General features: G+C 40.0%; 1 protein-coding gene across 2 annotated transcripts; it reads left to right on the top strand.

Annotated features, from left to right (window-relative positions):
- Positions 1-930: 930 nt before the first annotated feature.
- SPTY2D1 (SPT2 chromatin protein domain containing 1) lies at positions 931-22,585 on the top strand. Of its 2 annotated transcripts, none has more exons than XM_086677830.1 (6): positions 931-1,147; positions 12,504-12,618; positions 13,381-14,940; positions 16,366-16,537; positions 18,096-18,173; positions 19,349-22,585. In XM_086677830.1, exons 3-6 carry the CDS (start codon positions 13,458-13,460, stop codon positions 19,440-19,442), a joined length of 1,827 nt encoding a protein of 608 aa, XP_086533956.1. In that variant the 5' UTR covers positions 931-1,147; positions 12,504-12,618; positions 13,381-13,457; the 3' UTR covers positions 19,443-22,585. The 2 variants fall into 2 exon arrangements, with proteins under 2 accessions (XP_086533956.1, XP_025784917.1); XM_025929132.2 differs by lacking the exon at positions 931-1,147 and adding an exon at positions 1,358-1,661.
- The last annotated feature ends 181 nt before the right edge of the window (positions 22,586-22,766 follow it).

The following is a 22,766-nucleotide window of genomic DNA, read 5'->3' on the forward strand; positions in this document are numbered from 1 at the left end:
TGGAAGAGAGCCTGGCACATACGAAGAAGTGAAAAAGTAGAGCTGATGATGTTACAGAAGTGGGCCAGGGCAAATCATGGCAGTCCTTACAAGCCACAGTTAGGATTAAAATTTTGGTCTTTATCCTAAGAACAATCAGAATCTAACACTGAAAGAGGATTCTACCTGTTGAATAGAGAAAATCACTTGAAGGAAGTTCAAAAATCTTAGTTTTCATTTTTTACACTTGAGGCCCCTGAGGTCTGCTAGTTTTTTCAGTACATTACACTCAAGCTTCTACCTAATCTACTGAAAGTAGGCGGGCATGTATTTGAAAGGAATGCATAGCATAGGTGAGCTGTATGCTATGCTGGGCTCCCCAGAGGGAATAGGGGAATTGAAAATTCCAGGTCTGTCATCAGAGGAAGACTTCATCTTGGTCTGTTGTTTGGGCAACCTTAAACGGAAAAACGTAGTCAGGGCCACAACTCAGCATTAAAACTTCAGTTGTAAAGAATAAGACCAGCTTTGCCTAATATTTTTAAACATCTGTATTGATATATAATTGGAAAATTCACCTGTTCTGAGTGTACAGTGACTTTCAGTAAACTTACAATCATCACCACAATCCAGTTTTGGAATGGGCTTTCCATCACACTGAAAATATCTGCCCTGTTAGCTGGCAGCCAGTCTTGGCCTATTCCCACCCCAGGTCTAATTAGCGTTATTTTACTGAATGAGACTTTACAGGCCCCAGATACTCTTAAAAGGAACCCAAGACTGGACTCCAAATTAATATGATATGGGCCATGTATGTTTCGTTAGTGCGCAAGTATGTTCAGACTGGGACTGTATGTAAAGAGTTCCTTCATTTATCCACTACATGGAGCTTATTATCTAGATGGGGCAAAAGCACCAAGCCTGTGTCTCTATACACGAACGACATGCATGCATCTGCGCAGGAGGTGAGCACACACCATGTGCCAGGATGTGATGAGTAATGTGTACACGAGAGGACTAGTCGGTGCCATGTGCGCCTGCGCAATTTCGCGAGCGCCTAGAAACCGGTAACTGAAACCCCCTGCCCGAGATCCGTCGGCTCAGCTGCTGGGGCCCTGCCGTTTCGGACCTGAGCGCCCACCCGTGACACCCAGAGAACCCAGGCCTGGTAGGTAACCCCCCACCCCCTCACCTTCCCTACTCAGAGGTCACAAGAAACACCAAGATGGTCAGGTCGCGAGCCCCGGCCTCCAGGGAAGTGGATCTTTCCCTTGGCCACACCCCTCACTTTACTAGGCCGCGTCTCCTTGGTCCGTGAAGGGCCTAGTCCCGCCCCTTCGAGCCGACGCCAGCAGCCACGTACCACGTTTCTACGTGTCTGGAGCCTAAAGGCGGAAGTTACGCCAGGGACTCGAGAGCTGAGCGGCGGACCTAAAAGAATATAGGCCGCAAGAGGAAAGGGGGCGGGCAGACGGCATTGGAAGGCGCCGGAAGTGGTCGTGCTGAGGAGGGGTGGGAGAGGGGTGGGCCAGGCAGTTCACTTGGCTGTAGCTGGGCGCCTCGGTAAGGCGTACTTTCACTTCTTTCCGAGAGCCTGGCCCAGTGTCTCCGCCTCTGTCAACATGGATTTCAGGGAAATTCTCCTGATAGCTTCCAAAGGACAAGGTGTCAACAACGTGCCGGTAAGTACCAGCCGGGCACCAGTGTAGGAGACCCTAATCTTCAAGTTTGGAATTTCTGGCCCGTGGAACTTCCAGGCATCCGCCTATCGACTCCGGGAGAGGGAAGACCTGGACGCCTTGTTTGCTTTTCTTGGGCGTGCATTCTTGGGGAATGGGTGAAAAGGGGCTTGAGGTGCGAAGTGGCAGCCTTCCGGCGAGTAGGTTTCTCCGGCTTAGTCACCCCTGCAACGTGGACTTTGCAGTGCGGGTGTTTTAGAGTTGTGTGAAGGCTGGTGAGTGAAACCGTGCCTGGTACATGGTGGAATCCAGCGCTAGTAGTTTCTGGCTTTGGCATAAACTTCAGCCCAAAGGATGGAAAGAAAACGTGTACGTTGGGGAGTTTCAGGGGTTTTCGGGATGTGGTCTGATAGCCTTTTGGGTGAGTTCCCGCCTAAGATGGGGTCAAACATTGTGTGATTTCTCGAACAAGTTCTCTGATGAGATGACTAAATTAAAACCTCCCAAAGATTTAATAATACCTTATGTATTGGGAAGAGAAGTTGAGCAGATTCCACGAAATCCTTGGCCAACAGAATGGGTAAGTTATTCAACTTCCGTTTACTTGTGGCCTTCCAGGTTTGCCTTTGTTTAAAATCTATGTCCCATTTGCTCAGTAATTTTGCGAATTCGCCCGTATTCGCAGAGCGATGTAAGACTTTTAAAATCTACACGCTGAAGTGGTGGAGAGTGCCTAGTCTGCGGGGTGTAGCTGTTTTGCATAAACTAATCATTTCTGGATCCTCAGATGGTACCCACAGCACAGCTGTAAACCGACAAATTGCATTGTGATACTTGCGGTTTGAGCAGTGAGGTATAGACCTCGAACAGCTCTCTGTCAAAGTCAGTTCAACTGGAATTTATTGAGCTCTCACTATGCGTTCAGCATTTCTTAGATTTTTGTGTATTTGCAGTGTTTTGTTTTGTTTTTCCCACTTCTACACTTTTCTTGTCTTCTGAGTCTGGCCCATTCTTTTACCCTTTGAAAATATTGATTTGAAGATAGTAAAACAATTGGTAAATGAAACTGATATCTATCAGTTTAATATTTATTAAATTCCCATATATTCATCTTTCATCCCAAGTACGCTGAATAATCATTCCCCCTAAGCCATGAGCCCGAAGATCTGTATGTTGAACTTATGGGCTTAAACCACTGAAACCTTGAACAACCAAATTTATTTTCTTCAAATTATGTAAATTTCCTAGACAGGTCAATATTGGATCCCGTAACCATTCATCTTTGCATAATTAGGTCCATATTTTATTCTAGATCTTCCTGAATTTCAGTGGAGGTCAAAAATAGGTAATACTAGCTTTGATACCCAGTAATATTCTGAGGGAGAATCAGAACCAAGTTATTCTAAAAACCAGATATTACTAGAGCAGAAGATTTCAAAATCTGTGTATGTTTTAGAATATGTACATTATCAACAAATCTATTAAATAACAAAGATTGGAAGCAGAAAAGAAAGGTGAATTGGTGAGATCATTTAAAATTTAATAAACGAATATAGGCATATATTTTATGAAAGCATACTTTCCCCTCCCCACCCTCAACCCCCACAAAAAACTAGAAAGCCTAGAAGTTTGATTTAGTTAGCATTATAATCCTTTTCTTTTTACATTAGATGAATGTGTCACAAAAGAAACTATTGAGAAACAGCAAGACAGTTGAATTTAATCCATGATCTTGCTTTCACTTGGTTTATCTAATTATTCTGTTACTTTGCTTTATCAGCTCAAAGTAAATAAAGCCTCTGAGAGCACACCATCAATTGTGAAATATATATTGTACAGTGTAATAAACTGTGGCAAAGCAGGTATCCTTGTAAACCATCAAGTCAAGAAACAACAACTCAGTCATACACATGCACCCCATGTTTGACATAAGCTGTATTGACTGAATGATGGTCTGAGAACCACAGAGGCTTTGCATCCCACTCTGGTGCTTGGTTCATATTTTCCTTTTAGCCATCTTCTTCCCCACCTTCCATTTCAGTCTTATCAGAGCTGATGTTGAGATTTCGGTCTTCATTGTTCCTATGTCAGACTTTGCTACAGAAAGGAGCTATGGTGACTAGCACTGATTAACTCCAAGGAAGGGTAAAATATAAAACACCTGGACAGCCACTTTGAATTTTTATTTATTTATTTTTGAGAGAGAGAGAGAGAGAGAGAGAGAGAGAGAGAGAGAGAGAGAGAATCCCAAGCAGGCTCTGCACTCTCAGTGCAGAGCCCGACACGGGGCTCATCTCAAAACTGTGAGATCGTGACCTGACCCAACATCAGGAGTTGACACTTAACCAGCTGACCCCAGGTGCCCCTCCAGGGCTTCACTTTTAAGAGGTATCTATTGTGTCTGGTTTGAGAAGCAATGAACATTTCTGTAATGGAAACTCTATTCTGTTGTTTCTTTTCAGGAGAAATAGTTATTTTTATAATGTTTTATTAAAACAAAGGAAGGATTGCATCATGCCTAGCAATATTAGGCATGCTATCATTTCCCAGTGGAAAACTGAATTTAAAAAACAGCTGATCAAGGTGATGTAACCAGTTATCGTCGCAAGCTCTGTTTATATTTAAAGGAGAAAAGATATTTTTGGTAACCTCGCACTTGTACTTAAAAGTTTTCTCCCTGGTTCCTCTAGCGAAAACCAAGTATCTTGATTTGATAGAATGGTAGAGCTTAGAATATGGGTTCTTGTAGGTTGTAAGTAACTAATTGATGACTTACGTGGCTTTCTCACAGTCATACTGTGAAAATCATCCCGGAGAGATGCTGTCGCTCTGGTGTGATCGTCAAATCAAAAAGTAAAGACGAAGCATTTATGTGGTACTAAACATATGAGGATTTGGGGGCTATAGCCCCTTGAGGATAAGAATGTCGGTACTGGAAAAGGGGCTCAGGGACTTTAACTGGGGTGGCAAGTTCAGATGTCCTGAGGGCCAGGTAGATAATGTAAGTTCTTAAAGTAGCCTGGATATAAAATGATAATAATGGAAGCTCTTGAAGTTGTCTAGATATAAAATAATAGGTGTCAAGCTCTGCATTCAAAAGAAGCCTACTGTGTGCTACAGTAGTTATATTTCCTTTGAAAGAACAGTATGGGCCAACAAAAACGTTTCTGCAATCACTTTGCAACTTTTGATTTATTGGCTGTAACTGGATTGCTCCCATGCTTGGATCTGAAGAGGAGTTTGCCAGGGTCTGAAGTAGCTCTGAATTGCTAGCCTGGGGGGGTAGTACTATTTAACCAGTGTTGGAAGGAGAGGGTCTTTTAGTAACTCTACCACCAGAGATTGTTATTTTTCTTCCCATCACTACCTAAGAGAATCTCTTTCTGAATAATAATGATAACAACAACAACTGCCATTTATAATGCTTACTTGGTGCCAGGCACTGTTCTAACCACTTTGTGTACATTGATTAATTCAATCACTGTGATGACCATATAGGGAAGGTTGTTTCATGGATAAGGAAACTGAGGCCTAGAGAGATGAGGAAACTTGTCTGAAGTCATTCAGCCAAAAAGTGACAGGGCTAGTAACGGTAGAGCAGAGAATTTTATACAGGCTAACTGGCTCCGGAGTTCTTGCTCTTAATCATGACCCTGTGCTAAGTGAAGAGTCTATTGGATATGAGGACGGTTGTTCATTTAATAAAGCCTGAACCCATCCAGCTTCCTACCCTCAACTCCAGCCCAATATAATATAGCCTTAGGCAATAACTGTTGGTTTTTATGGCACTTGTCAATGTACAGTAAAGTCTGATGGGAGAGAAATTTAAAGGGCAAACCAACAGCATTTGGAAATTGGTGGGTAGAGAGAGACTTACAGCCTGTGGTGGGAGAGTGCCAGTATGGTTGACAGAAATAGTCTGAGGGTGAGGGTGGATAAGATAGAAAGTTAAGTGGTGGACCTATTGGAGGTCATGGCACCATCCAAGAGGCAGATGGAAATTTGGGAAGGGTGTTTAAGATTGAGGTTAGAGGGGCACCTGGGTGGCTCAGTCAGTTAAACATTTGACTCTTGGTTTCGGCTCAGGCCATGATCTCACAGTTCATGGGTTCGGCCCTGTGTCTGTCTCTGGGCTGACAGTGCAGAGCCTGCCTGGGATTCTCTCTGTACCCCCTCTCCCCCCCCCCCCACATCCCCCTACTCGCTCGCTCTCTCTCTCAAAGTAAACATAAAAATTGAGGTTAGAGCTGGATGAAAGTGTTGGGATTAACGTAGAAGTGAGACATATAGTGGGAATACTCTTGGACCTGAGTCAGGAGACTTAGATTCTAATTCACACTCTGTTACAAATTGTGAGTGACAACCAGTTAATACACACTTGTGCTTTTTGGGCCACTTCTAACATAGAGGTTGGGCTAGGGACTCTGAGGTACCTATCTGATACTACATTTTATAATCAGGTATATTTTTATAAACACAATAATAGTAAATTTACATTTGACCCTATAGCAATCCTGAATAGCGTGCTTTTTGACTGTTTTATTTTCATTCTCTTAACCACCCAGCTAAGCAAGCCTAATGCAAACCATTCATTTTCCAGGCCTGCATTTATTCCCTATGATGTTTTGTGAAATTGTATAGTATTATTAAACTCAAAGATATATTCTTTGAATATTCCTAACTCTAATAATAAGTCTCTAATATGTATAAAGCCATCAGGAAATTTATATTTTCTACAATTACAACAATATGTTGTTCTCTCCTGAGTAAAGAACAACTTTCAAGAAGGGATTGACTATTGATTCCAATGTAACGTATTTGGTTAACACATATTTCCAGAACAGAAAACTCCTCATTTTCCTTATCTGACCATGACAGTATAATTCCAATGCAAGGAACACATATGTCTTAAAGTGAGTTAATGTTTTCTAGGTCTGTTGGCTTCAGAATTACAAATCTTGGCAAAATCTCTGATACTGTATTTAAATGGCATAAGCTTCACTGCTGTGGATCATTCATTGGGGTCCAGCAGAATGACTGAGTTGGCTTGCAGTATAATAAAATGGATACACTTAGGATAAAAGAAACTCTTGTCCAGCTGCTTTTCATGAAGCTCAAACAATGAAGCAGCCTGGTGCCTTGAATCAGATTCAGAATTGGTGGGTGCATCTCAATGTGCTGCTGCTAGAGCTAAATGTGACCATCTGATGCAGGAGAAAGTGCCAAATAGTTCTTCTGCTTTATTAAATAGAATATAATGTAATCCCGGCCTGAGGCTTTTTATTTTTATGTTTTTAAAAAAGCATTGTTCTCTACTGGGCTACCCCTTTGGGCGTAGGGGATTATCTATTACAATATTCTGTTACAACAAATCTCAGATCTTTCAACTGAACAGAGTGTTACTGCAACCCCTTTTAAAAAGGTCTGACTAGCTCAAGGTTAAGAAGATCTATAGCCCTGTACCCAGAGAAATGATGTTCACACACACAAAAACTTGTACACAAGTGTTCATGGCAGCATTATTCATAATAGCCAAAAAGTAAAAACAAATACCCATCAACTGGTGAATAGATAAAATGTGGTAAATCAGCACAGTGAAATATTCAGCCATAAAAAGAAATGAAGTAGTGATCCATGTTACAAACATGGATCTTGAGAACATTGTACTAAGGGAAACTACCAAGATACAAATGGCCACTGTATCAGTCAGGGCTCCCCAGAGAAGCAGAACCAGTTGGATTTATTTTAGGAAATTGGTTCATGTCATTGTGGGGGCTGGCAAGTCTGAAATTTGTAGGGCCAATACCTTCTTCTCTGAGAAAACTCAGTTTTTGCTCTTAAGGCCTTCAACTGATTGGATGAGTACCATCCACATTATGGAGGGTAATCTGCTTTACCTCAGGTTAGCTGATTGTAGATGTTAACCACACCTGCAAAATACCTTCACGGCCACACTAGATTAGTGTTTGATTTAAATAACTGAGTGCTATAGCCTAGCTGAGCTGGCACGTAAAACTGACCATGGCAGCCACACATATTGTAGGATTTCATTTTGTTTCTTTGAAAGTTTTTATTTGAGAAAAAAAAAAAATAGAAAAGCCAACACTGACATCAAAGTAAAATTACATTATCTCCATTTAAATTTACTTAGGTATTAAATAATTGTCATTTTAAAGTTCTAGGTATATTCTATTTTTACTCCAAAAGAGTTAAAATGGTACCTTTGCTGAAACTGAAACACTTAATGGTCATAGAAGCTAATCGTTTCTTAATTTTCCATAAGCCAGGGAAATAATTATAATTTCTCAGTTCAGTGATGTAAGGAACTAACTTACAGAGCATTCTCTCAAGGATATTTTCTAGGCCTTTGAAGGGGTCTATTTTCAAACTTAATAATAGAGTCAAGTGAAAATTAACAAGTGTTTTCAAATTTGAAAAATCTTAATATTTTGTATAATCACTCATATATAGCCATTTGTCTATGGCCTGTAAATTTTCCCTTATATTGTGATAAATATTATTGTATAATGGTACACTGGGTACATGATTTCATTTATATGGAATGTCCAGAATTGGCAAATCCACAGAAACAGAAAGTAGGTTGCCAGGGGCAGAGGGGAGAGAGAGAGGGAATGGGGAATGACTGCTAACGGGTATTTCTTTTTGGGATAATGTAAATGTTCTGCAATCCAATAGTAGTGATGGTTGTACAACTCTGAATGTACTAAAAACCAATGAATTGTACACATTAAATGTGTGGATTTTATGTGCCTGGGTGATTTGGTCAGTTGAGCATCTGACTCTTGGTTTCAGCTCAGGTCATGATCCCATGGGATTGAGCTACATTGGGCTCCAGACAGAGCGAAGAGCCTGCTTAAGATATTTTCCCTCTCTCTCTCTCTCTCTCTCTCCCTCCCCCTCCCTCTCCCTCCCTCTCCCTCCCTCTCCCTCCCTGTCCCTCCCTCACTTCCTCCCTCCCACCCACCCACCACCTTTGCCCCTCTCCCCTGCTCACTCACTCTCTCTAAAGTTTAAAAAAAAATTTTTTTTAAAGGATGGATTTTATGGTATGTGAATTGTATCTCAAAACAGTTAAGAAAGAAGAATATTTCCTATGGAGATACAGGACCCCCCCCTTTTTTTTTCTAACCCCAGATTTCTAGGTTTTGACCTAAAGTTTGCCTAAGAGAATATTTTAATATTTTCCTGGTATCTGCTTTTGAGTGCATCAAGCTACAGCGGATGTAAGAAACTGTTAATTATGACTCAGCTCATGTCAGTGAATAAGATTAAGCCTCATCAAGTTAGGACCTTGCCCTTCTTGTTTCCTAGCAGACCCATGAAATGAGACTTTTAATAGATTTATTGAATCCCTTCTACATCATAGGACAGAACAAAAAGTACTGCAGAGTTGTTGGGGTAAAAGTAAAGTCAGCTTGATAAATACCCTTGAGTATTAAAGGTGCTAAAACAAAAAAGCTGAATTTAAAATTGGCAGTGTGAGTGGTTGAAAATAGGTGGATGCTTTGAAAAAAGCTAAAGTGAACAAATCAGGACTATAGATGCTGGAGAGGATGTGGAGAAACGGGAACCCTCTTGCACTGTTGGTGGGAATGCAAACTGGTGCAGCCGCTCTGGAAAACAGTGTGGAGGTTCCTCAAAGAATTAAAAATAGACCTACCCTATGACCCAGCAATAGCCCCGCTAGGAATTTACCCAAGGGATACAGGAGTGCTGATGCATAGGGGCACCTGTACCCCAATGTTTATAGCAGCACTTTCAACAACAGCCAAATTATGGAAAGAGCCTAAATGTCCATCAACTGACAAATGGATAAAGATGATGTGGTTTATATGTACAATGGAATACTACTTGGCAATGAGAAAGAATGAAATCTGGCCCTTTGCAGCAACGTGGATGGGACTGGAGAGTATTATGCTAAGTGAAATCAGTCAGGCAGAGAAAGACAGATACCATATGTTTTCACTCATGTGGATCCTGAGAAACTTAACAGAAGACCATGGGGGAGGGGAAGGGAGAAAAAAAAGTTACAGAGAGGGAGGGAAGCAAACCATAAGAGAGTCTTAAATACTGAGAACAAGCTGAGGGTTGATGGGGGGTGGGGGAGAGGGGAAAGTGGGTGATGGGCATTGAGGAGAGCACCTGTTGGGATGAGCACTGGGTGTTGTATGGAAACCAATTTGACAAAAAATTGTATTTAATATGAAAAGAAGAAAAAGCTAAAAGTAATCTTTGCACTTCTTTTCTGAGTAAATCTGAGAGCCTGAACATCCCACTCCCTTGTTTCTTCTTTGTGTTCTGCCTTTCCTGTATTTTTATGTTCCTTTTTGGCATTTTCCAAAATGCTGTGTGTGTGTGTGTGTGTGTGTGTGTGTGTGTGTGTGTTTAATGGTTATATTTTAACATGATTTGCAGAAATGTAACTAGCCCTCAAGCCAATCATTTCATGGATATTATTGCTTGAAGTAAAGCTATAATAATAAGTCATAGTGTTAGGTCTATATATTTTCTTAAAATTAGTAAATAATAATGCAGATGGTATCCTAAAAGGGCAAAAATCATGCAGGTGTTATGCAAATGACTGAAGCTTAGTAAACTGTACTCCATTGACGCTGTTGGTGCCTGTATGCAGTCGTGAGTAGCTTTTCAGCTAGTCATATCCCATTACCTATCCCTTGAAGTCTCAGGTTAGGAAGAAATATGTCTATCCTGAAGTCAAATTAGGAAGTGCTTTTTGCTGTAATATGTAGATAATGAACCAGTGTTGTTCAAGGTAACACTAACATGTATATTGGCATTTGAGGCTGGGCGGGGTTGGGGGGGGGTGCTTTGTATAAGCTTTGATTTGGCAGGTGAACATATGGACTAGGTTGTTGGCGGGGACAGGAAAATCTTAAGTCTTGGCAAAAAAAAAAAAATCCATCTTTCCTCTTACAAATCTTACTGGATAGGGTGAAGTGAGTATATGTCTCTGCTTATGAGTCTGTGTATATCTTATGCAACTTGAGTCCTATTCATAGTGGCTCTTCCATTAAGAAAATATAAACTTTTTGTAGATAAAGCTTATGTTTGAGGTTCTTGTAAACGAGGACAATTTATATATAGGCAGTTAGGTAAAGCAGTATTCTCTTTCTCCTCAGTGTGCCCTCCCTCTCCTTTTCTTCTTTAAATATTGGGCTCCAATCCACAATGGAAAGCATCTACAACTAAATTTACAAAGATAGGGACTTATTACTGGGTTTTATGGTGATTCAACCAAGCTGACTGGGAGAGGAATCTGGGTGCTCTCTTTTGGGATTTCTGTCAGGGATGTGTCAGGTCACAGCATTGCTATCGTGCAGGATTTTCATGCTGGATTAGGGCCTGCTTCACTGGTGAACTAACTTAGCTGGAACTTCCAGTCTGTTTCGGATGTGTCTTGTATTTGGCTAGCCACATAGTAAGCATGGGTCCTTGGCTTTCCTCCCAAGAATTTCATGCACATTTGGGGAGTCTGTTTTTTTGGTTTTTAAGTAGCTGGATTTGTGCTCAGGGGGGTTAGTGTTTCCTTTTTAACTAGCACAATAACAGGTTTAGTGGATAAGAATGTCATCAGCCTAACAAAAGAGGGAGAACATTTAAAAACTTATTTGCTATCCATAGATTTATTTATTTATTTATTTAATTTTTTTATATGAAATGTCAAATTGGTTTCCATACAACACCCAGTGCTCATCCCAACAGGTGCCCTCCTCAATACCCATCACCCACCCTCCCCTCCCTCCCACCCCCCATCAACCCTCAGTTCTCAGTTTTTAGGAGTCTCTTATGTTTTGGCTCCCTCCCTCCCTAACCTTGTTTTTTTTTTTCCTTCCCCTCCCCCATGGTCTTCTGTTAAGTTTCTCAGGATCAACATAAGAGTGAAAACATATTCTATCCATATATTTAATGTGCAATAGTCCTTGAGATGAATCATCCTGGTCTGAGTTATTCTGTTTATCATACTTCTCTTATGATAGATACTTATACAATGGAAATGTTTTTCCTGTTGTAGTTCAAATTAACATTACTATGGTTTTAGTCATTTCCCAGTGTAGTTACATAAAAATCAAAACCCAGATTAATATCATCTGCGCCAGAATAATATTAGTATTTTTGGGGTGATATGGAAACCTTTCTAAAACAGTTTATGTAACAAATATTTAATGAACATAAGAGCTGTGGTTAAAAGTACAGAGAATTGGGCACTTCTTGCTGCTTAGATTTCCTTGAAATGCTTTTTAGCTTTGGTTTGCCACCAGCTTTGCCTATGGTCAAAGTAAAATCTCAGTGTTTTATACTGTAAGCAAAATAACCTGTGTAGCTGTGAGTCTTACTAGAAAATAGTCTGGAATAAGGTATTCAGGAGAGAAAACATTTTATGAGTAGTTTTTTCTGTTTGTTTGAAAAGTTACACTTTGAAATCTTAGTTCTAAAGGTCGATTTTTTTTTTTATTCAGAATTTTTAAACAGTCCATTCTAAGTGATGATTTCTTTTTAAAAGTCCCCCAGTCCAAGTACCTATTTGGGAAAATAACATAAAAATAGCATTTCTCTGAATTCTTCACGTGTGCATTATTTAGGATGTTACAAAGAAATTCTGTACCTAAAAACAGTCATGCATAATCCTATTTAGACCAAAATTTTATAGCTAAGCTTCCATGTTAGCTATATGATCTTTTATTCAGAATCCGTTTTTCAGTCAGTATGTAAACCTCTCTATTGCTTGGTACCATGCCTTACACCTAATAGCAAATACATTTTTAAAGTTGAATTGCTTTTAACTTTTACTTTTTTTATTTTTAGAAAAGGTATAGTTTGGCAGTGGGGCCTCCCAAAAAAGACCCAAAAGTCAAGGGTGTCCAATCTGCAGCTGTTCAGGCTTTTCTCAGACGAAAAGAAGAGGAGCTCCGGCAAAAAGGTACATATCTATAGCTTTATTGTCAATTTTAAAGTCTTCTACCTTCACAACTAGCTTGTACTTAACTAGCGGATGCTTGTAGTAACTTAATAGGCTAAGGGATTTGTGTGCCTGAGTCAGCTGTATTTAGAGCATATTACATGTGTTCTCATGCTGATCATTTGTATGGATGTTATCTTTTATTTCTTCTTAGTGCTTTTGGGGATAGCGGCCATATCTTGCAATTGGCCACACTAGGTCCCAATAAGAACTCCATTCTTTGACCTTCATTCTGAATCTGCTTCTACATATTTTGTATTTTAATTTTTTTAATTATCAAGAATGCTATCTTAAAGGTTAAAAATAGGGGCAATTTTTGAAGACCAGCAAACTTAAACAGTAGTTTTACCTCATGCAAATGACAAGGAAACTGATTTAATACATTTAAGTATTCATTTATTCATAGTTAATAATGACTGTGAAGTGGTTCCTACTGTTTCCTTAACTTGGTATCTTTATTTGGTATGAATTATTTTCTATATTTAAAGCTAAAACCCCAGTCTCTCGCTTGCTTTGTCATATTGAAAACCCCATACGTAACCCACTCATTATGTAAAGATGACTCAACTGATACTTGTTCAAAGGACTTCCTCCTTTGATTCCTAGATGTCTTCAAACTGTAACTTGAATGTTGCCTGTGTTTTGGCCACCTACTGATTTCGGATGAACATACTTGAGACCTCCAGACCTTGAAATACTTTGTTCTTGTTTTCTCCATTTTAGCTTTAGAGGAGAAAAGGAGAAAAGAAGAACTAGTGAAAAAGCGAATTGAGCTAAAACATGATAAGAAGGCAAGAGCTATGGCCAAGAGGACAAAGGATAATTTCCATGGTTACAACGGGATTCCCGTTGAGGAAAAGTCAAAGAAGAGGCAGGTGATGGAAAGCCACACTAGCCAGGGAACAGAACAAGAGTATGGGATGGAAGAAGATGATGAATTCTTAGAGTACAATCAAGCAGAGTCAGAGCAGGAGTATGAGGAGGAGCAAGAACCTCCCAAAGTTGAAAGCAAACCAAAGGTCCCCCTTAAAAGTGCCCCGCCACTCATGAACTTCACTGATCTACTCAGGCTGGCCGAGAAAAAGCAGTATGAACCAGTGGAGATCAAAGTAGTGAAGAAAACAGAAGAGCGGCCTATGACTGCAGAAGAACTTAGGGAGCGAGAATTCCTTGAACGGAAACAGAGGAAAAAGAGAGCTGAGACAGATGCAAGACTACCTCCAGCCAAAAAGGCACCTTCTCAGAAAGAAAGTGTGGGCACAAAACTTGGCAAACACCCTTCCTCCAGGGGTACACCCCTCCCTCATGCTGAGAAGAAATCCAGACCCAGTACAGCCAATGAAAAACACTTAAGTGTGTCTTCATCCAAATCCATGCCAGGAGAGAGGACCAAAGCAGGATCTGGCAATTGCTCCCAGCCCTTATTTCGAGAGGGCCATGACAGACCTGTTTTCAATGGGGCTGGAAAGCCCCACTCCAGCACCTATTCACCAAGTGTCCCAAAGACTTCTGCTAAAGGGCCTCAGAAATCTGCTACTGAGCACAAAGCCAAAAAATCTCCTCCCCATCCTAGCCATTCCAGGCCTGGGCCTGTGGTTACCCCACACAATAAAGCCAAGAGTCCAGGTGTCGTCAGGCAGCCAGGCAGCAGCTCCAGCTCAGCTCCCGGGCGGCCCAGCACAGGGACTGCTCGGCCCACAGTTAGTTCTGGCCCCATGCCCAGGCGCCAGAATGGCAGCCCCAGCTCAGGACCTGAGCGATCAGTCAGTGGGACCAAGAGGCCAGCCAGTGACTTAAATCTCTCTGGACGGACACTCAGTGGTACAAGTGGCCCTGGGCATCCTGCAAATAGCTCAAGTGGACCTGGACGACCCACCACTGGCTCAGGTGATTCTAGGAAGTCTTTGGGCAGCTCTGGTGGCCCTGGGCGGCCTGTGAGCAGTCCGCATGACCTCCGACGACCAGTGAGTGGCTCTGGCCCCCCTGGGCGGCCAGTCAGTGGCCCTGGGCGGCCAGTCAATGGCCCTGGGCGGCCAGTCAGTGGCCCTGGGCGGCCAGTCAGTGGCTCAGTTCCAGCCGGACGGACGGTCAGTAGTTCAGGCCCTGGAAGACCAGTGAGCAGCTTGGGACCTGGGCGAACAGTTAGTAGCTCCGGTCTCCCCCTAAAACCCAAGTGTACCGTTGTCTCAGAAACAATTTCTTCCAAGAATATAATTAGCCGATCCAGCAATGGACAGATGAATGGAATGAAGGCTTCCTTATCTGGCTACAGATCTGCCCAAGGTAAAACTGTCCTTCACCCTAAGGATATTGACTTGTTACTAGGAAATTGGAAAGAGTACTTTGTTTTACGTAAACTGAGACCCTGTGAACCCTTCCATGTGCCCTTTAATGTACTCCTGTATTGATAGAATCCTGATGCTCTGTCTCTCTTTATGCCTGAGAGTCCCTTTAGTGATCATAACTTGGAAAAGGCTTTAGAAAGAGAGTTATCTGGGACCCTCTGTGTTCACCCCTGTAACGTCTCCAAGTGCATGAAACTTGGCTATGTGATTTGTGAGACAGGATGAGTGAATATGCCTTATATGGTTCAATGAATTAATTCATCTTTACCTTTTCATGAGAACTAGAGAGACCTTTCTTCAAAAGTTGGAGTATATTTGTAAACTTGAAGCCTTTGGTGCATTTATTCATCAGATACTTTTTAAGTATCCACAATGTACCGGGAACTGCCCTTGTGTTTCTGCTCCTTGTAGTGGGCAGCACATCAAGACCCTAGCTACTGGTCCTTTATGAATCTACTTAGGTAAGATTCCATGCTTTAACTTCTTAGTTCAGCTAGAACATTGGTTCTCAACCAAGGATGATTTTGATGCCCAGTGAACATTTGGCAGTGTCTGGAGACATTTTTGACTGACACCACTGGGCCCAGGGGATGCTACTGGTATCTAGTAGATAGAGGCCAGGGATGCTGCTATTATACTATAGGACACAGGAGAGTCTGCTCACAAAGAATTATCTGGCCCAAAATGTCAACAGTGCAGAAGTTGAGCCGAGCTAAGGAGACAAGCCATGCGTATTAAAAACAACTGTAGATCAATAAAAGGAGTGTCTGTAATCAAGGACTAGAAAGCAGTTGTTCCCAGATGCTGTTCTATTGATCATTGCCTGTCTTTTGCAAAGTTTTATTCAGCCTTTTGGCAAAATGACAAAATAATGATAATGTAGTGATTTTCTTTTAAAGTCAGACTTACTCATTTCAATAATTATCCATAATTCTGGGAATCTTTCATACTTTGTTGGACTTCTAAAAAAAAATAGGAATGAAATTGTGATAATAGATGGTAGGTTGTTACTTTTGGTGTCTTTTTCATGGCAGAATTAAAAGTTAGAGATCCTGTAAGCTATTTGTAATTTTCTTTTTAATTTTATCAGTCTTTTAAATCCAGAAGGAAGGCAGCTGTTAGGCTACAAGATGTGACAGATGCTTCTGGTAAGCCCTGGGATAAAAATAAATTCTACTCCTTGTAGACAACATGAAGCAGCAGGGATGATTTCGTAATGAGTCCATGCTATGGGCCAGTTTGCTGGCTCTGGTTTTTGAGGATACTGTCTTAATGAATTCTTAAAATCTCAGTTTATGTAAAACTTTGTTGGGACTATTTTCAGTTTTAATGCTCCTATAAATAATGACTTTTCTATTCTTAGGTCCTCAAAGGCTTCCCTTCCCTAGTGGTTACAAAAGGCAACGAGAATATGAAGAGGAGGAAGATGATGATGAATATGACTCTGAAATGGAAGATTTTATCGAAGATGAAGGAGAACCTCAGGAAGAAATATCCAAGCACATTCGAGAAATCTTTGGCTATGACCGAAAAAAGTAAGGCTATAGGTGGTTTAGATAAATGATATACTTATTTTGAATGACTCGTGCTATGGGGGAAAAGCAAACATTAATAGCAGAGGCATTGAATAAAATTCTTAATTAGGAACCATTGGATGATTGTTTAAGATTTACTCTTTTGGCACCACCTAACGGTTAACTCAGAATTTTTTGTGTGGTTGCATGCAAAAAAATACCTTTTTAAACTGTTGCCCTTGTAAGATGTATATTTAATGAGAGTGAAGCAGCTTACTGGAATAGAACTAGATTGGCTTTGAACTCAGAAAGCCATCCACAGACCCATGTTGAAAGCTAGTCTGATCTGACATCACAGACCTGTGTTGAAAGCTGGTCTGATCTGACATCTGCTTTTCTTTGATGTAAAAAGCTTTACTGCTCAAAAGTGTGGTCCCTGGACAGCAGTCAGTATGGGACCAACATCACTGACATCACCTGACAACAGCATTAAGAAATGCAGGCTCTCAGGCCCTACTTCAGAGCTACCAAATCTAAATCAGCTTTATACGGTTCCCAGGTAATTCAAATGCACATTAAAGTTTGAGAACACTAGTATAGATGAAAGATCAGGGTTTGAATAGAAGTTCTACCACTTCCTAGCTGGATAAACTTGAGTAAATTATTTTCAGAATGACATCTGGAAGGATTAAATGAGATAAAACAGAAGGGACATATGTTTTGTATGTAAAACAGAAGGGACATAGTGCATATCGGTTGACAGTTGCCCTCTCCTTTAAAGCCATGGATATGAGAAATTAGAAGGCAATCCTGAGAAAAAGTGTTTAAAAAAAATTTTTGGTAAAAAGAGTAGTAAAAAGAATTGGAATAAAAATCAGATTTAAAAATCTAATATTAATGGGGCACCTGGGTGGCTCAGTTGGTTAAGTGTCTGACTTTGGCTCAGGTCATGATCTCCCAGTCTGTGAGTTCAAGCTCCGCATCGGGCTCTGTGCTAACAGCTTAAAGCCTGGAGCCTCCTTCAGATTCTGTGTCTCCCTCTGTCTTTGCCCTTCCCCCACTCACTGTCTGTCTCAAAACTAAATAAACATTAAAAAAAAATTTTTTTAATAAAAACCTAATATTAGTAATGTCATTGGCTAGTTATATGTTCTTGGTCAAACCATTAATCTGCCTGCTTCAGTCTGTGTTCTAAAGTCCTTTCTCACAAAGCTCAAATGCGATTAATATGTACAAAATGATTTCCATATATAGTGTGCTTTCAGGATTTTAATATAAACTATTCTGTAACTAGAGGCGAGTGAGGTGAGTAAGCATTGTTGGATTGAGTACCTTCATTGACATTAGATTCAGGAATAATTGCCTTCAGGGAGTAGTGAGGGCTCATTTAATTTGCCTTGACTTCAGAAACCCACTGCTACCTGTCCTCTGCCTCTGTCACTCCTTGCCAAAGAAAGAAGAGTAATCCTGTGTTTTTTATTAGTTATAAAGATACTGATTTTTAAAACAGGAGGATGCAGTTCCTAAATATTTGGGAATTTGGGTGTTTTCCCTAACAACATTGATTTCCTCTTATCAGATACAAAGATGAAAGTGATTATGCCTTACGTTACATGGAGAGTAGTTGGAAAGAGCAGCAGAAGGAAGAAGCAAAGAGGTAAGCACAAAACTGAACACATTTGTGCAGAAATGTCCTAATCGTTCCTTTCTGTTTGCTGCTCCAGTTACATCATTGGGAGCAGAGGTTTGGGGCCCCTCGCTTCTGAATTCCCATCCTGGTTACTTGCTGTGGGACTTTAGACAAATTCCTTAGCCTTTCTAAATCTGTCTTCTTGGGGCACCTGGGTGGCTCAGTCTGTTAAATATCCGACTCTTGATTTCAGCTCAGGTCATAGTCTCACGGTTCATGGGTTCAATGCCTGCGTGAAGCTCTGTGCTGGCATTGTGGAGCCTGCCTGGGATTCTCTCTCTCCTCTTTCTCTGCCTCTCCCTCCCCTGCTCTCTCTCTCTCAAAAATAAACTTAAAAAAATTTTTTTTTCAATCTGTCTTCTCATGGGTAAAGTGAGAATTAACTCTTTTTACCCATTGAGGTATCACATTAAGTATACAAGTTGCTTAGTGCGGTGCCTCACCTATATAGGCACACAGTCAGTCCTGGAGGCCTCCTCTGATCCCATTGTAACAAGTTCCTTGTTTTTCTTTCCCCATCTTTAATTCCCTTTCTACATCAAACACATCTCAGTCTTGCTGACCTGTACCACTGCTGGCCATAGGGACCTGATGAGGAATATGAAATTCTGTCTAATTCCTATTTGGCTACCTGATAATAAAATTCATGATAAGTTCTTAGGGTAGGGTAACAAGAGATTGCTTTGTTTATAGTGTTAACTTGGTAAGATAATTCCCCTCAGTCTCAACCCAGAATATTAAACCTCTTCCCTCTTGCCTTCCCTTCATGTAACTACATAAAATATCCAACTAAAGTGATGCGAAGGGATAAGAATAGAATGTTATTTATTGAATAAATTGTCTTTTATTTCTAAAAGCCATTGTGATAAACAATTTACATTTTATTACTTTAAGGGGAATGTTAAGGTATTTTATGTTGAGGTTTTATGTGAGGTCTTTTTTCTACTAGAAGTTGAATCAGTGGCCGAGGCTCCTAGTAAAAAATATTCCTGCTAGTTTGTTTTCAGTGGTAAAAGCCTTGAGGCGTTTTTAATGCCTCAGCACATTCCATATGAGCTCCCAGTTGAAATTTCATTCTTAATTTTTAAAGAGGGTGGTAATGTCATGTATATTGACAAGTACTTTTTTTCTGTGTGTGACAGTTTAAGACTAGGTATGCAGGAGGACTTAGAGGAAATGAGACGTGAAGAAGAAGAAATGAAGCGTCGAAAGGCTAAGAAGCTGAAGAAGCGTTAGCTGCTGCTTTTATTATTTTTGTGAAATTCTGGAGACACTCTGCTGCCAGGAGGTCCTGCCTTCAGAATGAAGAAGCCCCTTTATGATTTTAATTTATACTTGGGTACTCAAGGAGAAGGAATGCATACTGTTATTTGCAGGCTGTCATTGGAGCATAAAGTATTTTCAGATACTTTCCAGGGTTAAACCTAATGCAGATGATAGAATGCCCAGTGAGCGTGCTTATGAAGTTAACTGTTCACAGGTGCCCGCCTTGATCCTGATGAGCTATGCACTCTAATGGGGGCCGTTCACTGTCAGCCAATCTTACATTGTTCCTTTGCTATTTTGAAAAGGAAAAAAAAAAAAAAAAAGGATTGCCTCTTCATGTTCTGCTGATGTGTGAGTAGAGCACTGCCCAGCTCCCAATCAAACTTTGTCTTTTAATGAGGAACCTGGCCCTTCCATGAATGTTGCCAGCAATAAAGTGACCTGTCCTAATGTATATGTTTGGATTGAGAACTTGAAAATGTAGAGTAGGCTCTATAATTATCGTATGGATGTCATCTCTGTGACTTTGAAGTAAAAAGTAGAATAAATTATATCGTATTTTACATTATTCATGGATTGGATGCCGAGCATTCTTATTCACTAATTTAGGTGGTAAGGCAATTAACAAATTTTTTTTTTCCAGTTAAAATACAAGTTATGCCATTTAGTTTAAAAATAATCTGTTTCCAGGTTTTCCTTTCAAATTTACTGTTACGTTGGCTTTAGCGTAAAATAGACAAGGTCACTGTGCTGATTGATTTTTATCTAAGAAAAGTCATTTTTATACTGAAGAAAAATGCTTATTTTATTCAAACATTAGATTTGGAAGAGTAATAGTTTAAAAAATAAGGAAGTGACATGTGAGACTCCCCTCCTCCCTCTCTATAAAGATATTTTGGAAAAAGGTGCCCCTGTACCTCTTGATGTTAACGACTGCATTTTATCCTAAATTCTTTAGCAATTAATGCCAAAAGCCAAAAACTAAATTCACGTGTATTGAGAGCACCACCTTCTCTTTTTGCCCATATTGCACTTTTATTTCAAACTATGCACTGTGAAGAGATTTTTTTCCCAGGTAGAAAAGGACGTTCCCTGCTACTGGTGCTTTACCGGGCTGTGGAACTTTCTTCATTCTCACTTTTTTCCAAGTCCTATTTTTACACTTGAGATCTCTTAAGCCTCAAACCCAGGCAATTCCAATCAGGCTGACCTAGGTTCTGGCTGGAGAGAAGCCAAGTCTCAAGGAAAAGTCAGCAACAGAAAATGAGATATGATGACGCTAGAGAGCTTTTGTCCTTAATTCTAAATATGGAGGGTTGGGGACAGTGGGACATAAGCTTGAAGAACAGTTCCAAAAGTTGTTTTGGTGTATTCCTTTTTATCCATAAAGCTTTCTTTATTCTCCAAGTTTGGGTGGTATACATTACTGTTGTTACCTCCCTTAATGGGACAACCATTTGACCTAGTCCCTTAAGACTCTGACTCATTTCGAATTGAGTTTCACATTTCGAAAGTGCAAGCATTTCACTTTGAAGCTGGATCCTCTGAAAGAGGTCTTCATCACCAGGAGTAACACTCTAATGATCTACATAGAATTGTCACACTGGCAGAAAATCCTGTTGACTGCCTCTCACCCATCTCAAAATATCTTCAGTGAAATTGATTTAAGGGTAGTGTGGTGTTCCAATTAATAAAACAGGTTTGGAACATTATTTCCTTTGCTGTCACTTTTGTGCTTCCTCCCGCCCCACCCCTACAAAAGTTGTTTTCTGGGCTATATTTTTTCAGTATCTAGACTCTTTGAAAATCTATTACAATCAAGTGCTTATCATAGCTGAAAGATTTCTGGTGGCTTAACGTTTACTAGCACTTTACTTGACGTGCAGTTATTTGTACAGAAAGGCACCACTGTGCTAGATAAAAGTTCTAGAACTTCATAGGAAGAGTCAGGTCGTGTCCTTAGGCATCTACCACTTTTGAGTGCATTTCTTCTACAGATGTTGATTATATTATTCCTCGGCATCAACATTATAAAAGGGCACTTCTGTAGCTCATTTAAAAAGAAAGTCCTGAGAAAGTCTTTTAAATTAATCTTGGCCTTGTTTCCAAATCCTGTCTTCCGTTTTGTTCTGCAATTCCTGACGGCTCTTACAAAAAGCTCACAAACCTTTGAAGAAACTGGAATAAGCTGTTATTTTATAAAGGTTTACAAATTAAGTGCTTGGTTTTTAATGTATCCTCTACTGTTTTGATTTTCAGATTTTATTAATTCAATATCTGAAGATGTGCCTTTTATTGGGTAATGTTAATTCACGAATGTAGTAATGTTATTTCACGATTGTAATGTTACATGATCATGGGTGTGGCATTCTCTAACAGATGATGTGAAAAGAAAGTAGTTTTCATAAAACTCATATGGCTCTGATTGCACAGTCCCACTTGCTTTTGATATTGCTATGTCAAAGCAAGGGGCACTCTTCTTTTAAGGCTACTTTCAAAAACTTGTCTTTGTATTTTCTCTAAACTATAAATGCAATTATGTCCATTTGGAGGCCAGGGTACCACATGTCACAGACAGCCTTACATGTGTGCCATGAGAAGGTTCAAAGACTGTTAACAAAAAAGAAAGTCTATGGGAACTCGAAATATCATTTTTTTAATGTTACCCCAAGATTTTCTCCAAGAAATTACCGTTTTTGTATTTTGTAACTTAAAAGCAGCTATTAGTACATTTCTGAGATATAGCAGGAGACCAAAACATGTTTGGAAAGAGAATAAATATATGAAGAGAAACTGGTTGGTTTATTTTCAATGTGCTGAATATATTAGACTACTATTTATTTTGTGAGTGGATGTGATAAAATAAATATTCAGGTGTTTAGTGTATGATTAAGAGTGGGATATAGATTTCTTTGAAGTTATTAAATCCATCATGTCTTTTACATAATGGACAAATCAAGTTTAAAAAAAAAACAAACATTTACATAGTTTAGCTTGTTTTCTGGTGCTGTTGACCTGCAAGAGAATCTACTTTTGCATATACAGGTGAAAGTTTTGCAATTTATGTATAAAAAGAAATTGTAGGCATTAAAAATATTTTATTGATATTTTCACTGGTTTGCATTTATTTACCAAAACTCAGATATTCCTTCTTTCATCACCCTGAACATTTTTCCAGCTAGAAACCCCAGTAGACTCATCAGACTTGACATGGGGTGTGCTTCCTTACACACACACACACACACACACACACTCACAGACACATACACACACATACCTGTTCATTCCCTCTGA

The sequence above is a fragment of the Puma concolor genome, chromosome D1 (genome assembly GCF_028749965.1).
Source record: "Puma concolor isolate L17-30 chromosome D1, mPumCon1.1.hap2, whole genome shotgun sequence".
Lineage (NCBI taxonomy): Eukaryota > Metazoa > Chordata > Mammalia > Carnivora > Felidae > Puma > Puma concolor.